Here is a 7,707-nt window from a genome sequence, read left to right as displayed (position 1 = left end):
TTTCCGGCACAACTCTAGTGGACAATTAAGGTGAACACATTTTCCGGCAATTAATATATTTAATGCTAGCAAGTCATTTTGGGAAAAGTTACAGCTGATAGTATTCAATTTTACAATCGAAGCATAAAATACGGAAAAAAAATTGAATTGGAAATTGCTGGCGTATGTGCATACGTATATAGTTGATATTCCATATTAACTAACAAGATGCATTTAATGTATATAGAAAAATTATTCCTTTATCTCCGTACATTTGTCTCTTGACATTATTCACATTTCAAGAAATTATTAAGTAAAACCAAATAGGATATGTTTTATGTATGACTCAGTTTTTCTTGGGTTCTAAACGAAAAGGTGTTTTATGTTTGACTCATGGGTTCTAACGAAAAGGTTAAAGATCTCTATTTGAATTAAATATTACTACATTAGTATTATTTTGTCACCAACCAAAATACAATACACTCTAGAAATGTTAAATATATGGCTCGGAGAAAGAATGCTGTACGGCCTCATATTCCATATATTTAAAATTTTAAAACACTCCCAATTTTTATTTAATTGACAATATATGTGTTTTTGTTACATACTCTATTAGCTTAATTATGTTAAAATGATTATTTGACTATAATTGTTAAATATGGACCAAAATATGTTGTAAAACATCTAGAAACTATAACATTTAATGTGTAGAACTAAAATGTTTTTCAGGCAAATAGTATATATACAAGATCAATTTTGAACTATTATGATATTCAATATATAAAAACATATACTCTACACACGGATTGATAACTTTAATTAAATTTGTTTTCCACTTGTGCAAAGAGGAAAATAAATAAGGCAAATTCTGATGAGATAAAGACAACAAAAGCAGCGAGGAAAAGGAAGAGTAGTGTTATCAATCTCAATATCTATTGTTGTTTGACTACTAATTAATGTAACGCCACCGCCCATTCTCCTCGTCACCTTTTTTTCCATTTCTCCTCTATTTTCTTTCTATTTATACACTCCCCATGCAACCTCTATCTCCATTCCTACTCAAAGAGAGGAGATGGCCGACCTCGAGATGCAGAATCACCACGCCAAAAATTCTCCGGCCATCTTTGCCCGAGCCAATCTCCCCCTCACTCTCAAGGTAATCTTGGAATCTAGCCTGATCAACGCAGTTTGTGTTTATATGTTGTTATTGTACATGCATTTTTTGTTGTGTTGTTATTCAGTCACATTGGCGGATTTAGAGGATTCGGAGAGCTTAATTGTCCTTTACGTTGACTCGTAAAATACTATGTACAATTTGTACAAATATAATGTTGTTCAATATATGTTACAGAGGTGTACTACCCTAAAATAGGAGATCTTATGTTCAATTCTCATTAAGGACATTTTGGCTATTTTTATTTTTAAACTTGATTCAAAATACATTTTAGTTAGTTGTTCATTCATAATACATCATAGCTATTTGCCTAAAATGGTATACCGAATAGGTATGCTTTCATTTACTACTCAAATAGACTGATATGTACCAAAAATATCTTCAATTCTAAAATGAGTAAATATCAATTATTCCATCATGCCCTTCAAAATAAGTATTTAAAATTTGTATTTATCTTTGATTAGCTATATGAGAGAAATACATTTTGAAAAAACCTATAGTTTCAAAGTTTCAATTGATTTCTTTTAATGCTAATGGACAAGTGCATTTCATACGTATGAAACCTCTCAACTACCACAATTAATACATGGTATCGTCAGTTAAATTGTGTATTCATTTGATTACAATTTTTTCTTTTAATTTTTTTTATTATTTTATTCGATTCCTTCCATTTTCGGGTTCTGGATCTTCCACTAATCCTCGTACGCATGCAGTTCGATGAGGTGGTTTACAAGATCAAAATCAAGGCCCCGGGAGGCTCGTCAGAGAAAAAGACAAAATCAGCAAAGAAAGAGATACTAAAAGGCGTCTCCGGCTGCGTGTTCCCCGGCGAAATGCTGGCGATGCTCGGGCCCTCCGGCAGCGGCAAGACGACGCTGCTGACGGCCCTCGGCGGCCGCCTCAGCGGCGACCTCGCCGGCGCCATCACCTACAACGGCAAGCCCTTCTCCAACGCCACCAAGCGCTGCACCGGCTTCGTCACCCAAGACGACGTCCTCTACCCCCACCTCACCGTCACCGAGACGCTCGTCTACACGGCCCTCCTCCGCCTTCCCCACGACCGCACCAAGGCCGAGAAGGTCGAGCACGCGGAGGCCGTGATAGAGCAGCTCGGACTCACGAGGTGCCGGGACAGCATCATTGGGGGAGATTTTTTAAGGGGAGTTTCCGGGGGCGAGAGGAAACGGGTGAGCATCGGGCAGGAGATGCTTATTAACCCGAGCCTTTTGTTTTTGGATGAGCCCACCTCGGGTTTGGACTCCACCACAGCGCAGAAGATCGTTTCTACGCTGTGGGACCTGGCCAACGGGGGCCGTACAGTCCTGATGACAATTCACCAGCCCTCGAGCAGGCTCTTTTATATGTTTCATAAAATTCTCTTGCTGTCGGAAGGGAACCCTTTGTATTTCGGCAAAGGTGCTGACGTTTTGGGCTATTTTTCGAGTGTGGGTTTTGCTCCGAGTGTCGCCATGAATCCGTCAGATTTCTTGCTTGATCTTGCCAATGGTAAGAGTTAGTTTGGTAGGGTAGATAACTCATCTGTCTTGAAGTTATATGACCTAAAATGACCTAAATGTGCGTTCTTATTATGTTTTGTTTATTTATCTTTCCTAAGGATTGATGAGTTTCTGATCAGTCCTTGGATCTATTGCATTTTTGTGTAGGAGTTGCAACGGGAAATTCGAATGAAGATCAAGTAGCGATTAAGCAGAGTTTGGTGAACGCGTATAAAACACAACTATCGACGGTTGTGAAGTCGGAGCTAGCTGGGGATGGCGGTATTCGCGCTTCAACGGATGATAGGAAGCCTAGGCGGTGGTCGAATACATGGTGGGATCAATTCTCAGTGTTGCTTAGGAGAGGAATCAAAGAAAGGAAGCATGAGTCTTTCTCAACCATCAAGATTGTGCAAGTTGTGGTGGTTGCTCTTTTAGCTGGAATCTTTTGGTGGCAGTCCTCCGCCGATCACTTGCAAGACCAGGTTAGCCCGATAAAATAGTTGACAGCACCAAATATAACAGTTGTCAGCACAACTTGTACCACTTGGAGCAACTGATATGTTTTGTGTTGCCAAATGATATCAGTTGGCTATTCATATGGTTTGTACCACCAATTGATTTGGTTTGTACTTTCAACTGATAAGTTTTCAATTTTGACTTTCCGGTTTGGATGGACATCATTAGGGTTTGATGAACCTTATTACCAATTTCATAACGTTGTCTGATGGTCTGACACTAAGTTTTTATGATCGATAATGTAGGTCGGGCTCCTCTTCTTCATGTCAAGTTTTTGGGGTTTCTACCCCCTATTCCAGGCCATCTTCACATTCCCTAAAGAACGCAAGATGCTAACGAAAGAGCGGACCTCAGGCATGTACCGTCTCTCCTCATACTTCCTAGCCCTATCCATAGGCGACCTGCCCATGGAGCTAGTCCTCCCGGCCGTCTTCTTTGCCATAACCTATTGGATGACAGGCCTCAGGCGCACAGCCTGTGCCTTCTTCTTAGGCCTATTAACGATCCTCTACAACGTGCTGGGTGCTCAGGGACTCGGGCTAGCTATTGGGGCTGTGGTGATGGACCAGCAGACAGCCACTACACTCGGGTCCGTGATCATGCTAGCCTTCAGCCTCGCTGGCGGCTTCTATGTGCAGAACGTCCCCGTCTTCATAGCCTGGATCAAGTACTTATCGTTCAACCAGTACACGTTGAGGCTCATGCTCGCGTCCCAGTACACGTACGACCAGACCTACAACTGCGGTACGAATCAGACTTGCCTCGTCAGGGATTTTCCGGCCATTAAGGGGGTCGGGATCGAGAAGACAGGGACCATCCTGGCGGCGGTTCTCATGGCTGTGATGATTGTGCTCTATAGGCTTATTGCTTATGTTGCTCTCATGAGAGTTGGTGCCACCAAAAAGTAGGCCTTGTGTTTAAGGATTCATAGCATCATTAACATTAGGCCTTTTGAGAAGAACTCATTTCATCAAATAAATACCTTTCTCAGAAAGGTTAGATTTGAATTAAAGAGTGCTGATTTTGCTCCCTTTTATTTCCCTCATAACTGTGATAATCCTACAGTTTTGCCATTTCTCTTAATTTGGAGAAGATTAGATGTGTTGCATTCTACTCCCATAACAGTAAGCCTCAAATTGAGAGAATTTTTAGGTGTGACTTGAAGAGTAGTGAGATTTTATTATCTCAAGTTTATGCTAAGTAATCTTTTTATAATAAATTAAAGTTTTAAAATAGGTCCTATATATTTGGCCAAAATACATTTTGGTCCCATACATTAATAAGTATGTTAGCTTCTGGTCATAAACAATATATTTTGATCTATATTTATCAGTTTGTCAAAAATTAATGGTCAACTGTGTTTTAACTTGATTGATGAGTTAAATATGAACCGAAACTGTCAAGGACCAAAAACTAACACAATTCAACATTGCAGAACCAAATAGGTTTTTTGTGGAAATTTACAAGACCAATTTTGAACTTTAAAATGCGGTTGACTGTTCATTTTTTACGGAACCATTAAATATCAACCAAAATACTCCCCCCATCTGCCATTATAAGTCTCATTTTTCCTTTTTTGTCCGTCCTCAATAAATGTCCTATTTCACTTTTACTAAATCTGGTAAGTGAATCTACATTCCACTCACATTTTATTATAAAATCTATATATAAAAATAGGTTTCACATCCCACTTTTTTTTTATCAACTTTACTTTATAAAGTTAAACAATTTCTTAAAATTCTTGTCGGTCATATATTATTTAATACGGATGGCGTATTATTTATGATTAAAAGCTAACATATTTAATATTTAGGACCAAATTTTTTTTGGAACAAATGTATGGGAAATTTTTTGATAATAAAATGTAATATGGATCAATAAAATAATAAAAAAGAAAATAGACGAAGAATAAATTTAATAAATTATTTTGAAGGGTCTACATTGATACTAAAATGTAACAATGATTAATAAAATAAAGAAAAGAAATATAGATAAAAAATAGTTTTAAGGGATTTTGGTAAGATTAAAGTCTAACATTGGTCTCATATTTCTAAAAGTATTTTTGGTCATATGAATTAAGTGTGATAACTTCAACCTTAAACAAGTACCTCTTCCTCTGTCTCGTCATAAGTGAGATACTTTTTAAGACATAAGATTTAAGCAATTGATATTTTAAGTGGAAAAATAAAGTAAAAAAGAGAGAGAATGAAGAGTGAAAAGAGAATAAAATAGAAGATGAAATTTGAGAAAAATTGAAACTACATTATTTAATATTTCGTTTTCAAATCTTATTAGACTCGTTTACCAAATTTAGCAATACAAATGAGTAATGACCACCTACCCTTTAGTATTTGTGTATTTGAATGATTAGTAAATTATTGTATACTACTATATGTTTGTGTATGTACGTATGGGTATTATTGGCATGATTGCGTAGTTTTTGTATACAGCATTTGATTTATTAGTATTTTAAATTTTCATATACGTTGTGTCGGTGTGCATGCATACTTTTTGGAATATTTACATTGGGGACATACAGAATAATGTTGAATATCGACTTTAAAAAATTGGTGGTGGATATTTGATAAATGTCGATGGAAAGGAATCTACTTTTATATACGTTACATTTAATAATTTTAATTAGATCTAAGTCATCTAACCAAATGATACAAAATACATGCTTAGCATACATTTTAAACTAACTTAAATTTAATAACCAAAATTAAATGCTTATAATAGTTTAGTCGTAACATTCATATTAACCCATAAAAAATCTAAAATCTAATTGACATTTGTTTATACCATAAAATTCTTGTAATTTTGAAATAAGCTTGTAAGTTATCTATATAATCATTTATCACCTCTTTAAACTCCAAAAAAAACGAAGCATGCATATCACATAATTCTGATTCTTATTCATTCAATTATTTCACCTTTTTTTTGGAATCACAACACTAGCACACTATAAAGTAAGACCATCTCTATATATATAAGCATTTTCACCCATTAATTCCCTCAAGTAAATCTCACACACACACACATTTCGGCACGGGCACCGGCGATCGGGCACTTGGGCGGCGTTGTTCCCGAAAAAACAACCTTCCTCGGAGAAATCGATGAAAATTGGTTCATGAAGTACGACACGGACAAGGATGGCAAATTAGCGAGAAGGAGCTGCGGGTGGCTATTGGCGAGAAAGGAGGGCGGTGGCTCCGGTTGTTTTCCCGGTGGTACGCTGCCCGCTGCATGGCGGCGGCCGACAAGGACGGCGACGGATACATCCGCGGAGATGAGCTCAACTCCCTCACTGAATTTGCAAGAAAGCATGTAATTGGCTAACTAGCTAGGGTTTGTAAAATAGTGCTAGTACTACTAGTTAGGGTTCATCTTATTTTATTTTCACTTTTGTATGAGAGTTTGAGATGGAAGTGGAACTTATATTTTTAACAACATATCTCACCTTTTCACATATTCCCATCGTATTTTAATTCAATTCTGTTTAGTAGTCCATATGTCCATGAAAGTTTGTCACATTTTTCCATTTCCATATGTCCCACAAAATTTATCACATTTCACTTTTTACCATTTTTTATATTGGACCTCATATTCCACTAACTCATTCTTCATTCTTACTCACGTTTTATTATAAAACAAATACAAAAAAGTAGGACTCACATTCCATTAACTTTTTCAACACACTTTCCATTACATTTATTAAAATGCCGATCAAAGTGTGACAAAAATTTAAGGGACGGGGGAGTATTATTATATAGTCATTTCTTTTCTTTTAAAATTTTATTTAGTCATTTGAGCTTTTGACATCTTAGGTTAATTAAGTCCAATTAATAGCTTGTTGTTGATTAATAATAAAGTTTTAAAAATAAAATGCATAGAGACATTGATTAAGATAAGATGGAAAAACAGAGAAAAGAAGAAAGAGAGTCGAAAGCTAATAGACTTCAGTTATTGCATCTTTCCTCCAATGACTACGAGGCTTTCAGTTGCTAAAATATCATGGACCAGACACATATCCAGAAAAATAAGTATATTTAATAATCGAACACGTGAGACTGAATTTTCAGGAATAACATCCGAATCGATAAGATATTTTGAGGATAACACTTTATTTTTTTTTACTTTTTAACTATGTTGGATTGATTGAATTTTAAAAATTAATTACTATTTCAATAATGAATGCAAAAGTTAGTTAAACTATACTCCCTTCGTCCCATAAAAATATGCACATTTTCTTTTTTAGTCCATTCCACAAGAATATGCACTTTCTAATTTTTGTAAAGTCTCTTTTCTCTAATGAGGTTGACACATTCTCCATTAACAATACTTTAATTATTTTTTCTCTCTACTCTCTCTTCTTTACCAATTTTACATTAAAACTCGTGTGCATTTTCTTTAGGGACGGAGGGAGTATTAATCAATTCAATCAAAACTAGGTTTGATATATGATATGTAAAGGAGCTGTGGTATCGATAGAAGTCTAGAAATTGGGAGTACAAAATTGTTCTTGAAATTCTTCAAGGA

The 7,707-nt window shown here is 36.1% G+C and overlaps 1 protein-coding gene across 1 annotated transcript; it reads left to right on the top strand.

The window, feature by feature from the left end:
• The first annotated feature begins 1,043 nt into the window (after positions 1-1,043).
• LOC121764571 (ABC transporter G family member 9-like) lies at positions 1,044-4,076 on the top strand. The gene is made up of 4 exons (XM_042160581.1): positions 1,044-1,135; positions 1,867-2,659; positions 2,818-3,134; positions 3,414-4,076. The coding sequence occupies exons 1-4, from the start codon at positions 1,052-1,054 to the stop codon at positions 4,074-4,076; spliced, it is 1,857 nt and encodes a 618-aa protein (XP_042016515.1). The 5' UTR covers positions 1,044-1,051.
• The last annotated feature ends 3,631 nt before the right edge of the window (positions 4,077-7,707 follow it).

This window comes from Salvia splendens, chromosome 14, assembly GCF_004379255.2.
Source record: "Salvia splendens isolate huo1 chromosome 14, SspV2, whole genome shotgun sequence".
In the NCBI taxonomy this organism is placed as follows: domain Eukaryota; kingdom Viridiplantae; phylum Streptophyta; class Magnoliopsida; order Lamiales; family Lamiaceae; genus Salvia; species Salvia splendens.
The sequence above is the reverse complement of the archived record's forward strand: the minus strand, read 5'-3'. Positions and strand labels throughout refer to the sequence as shown.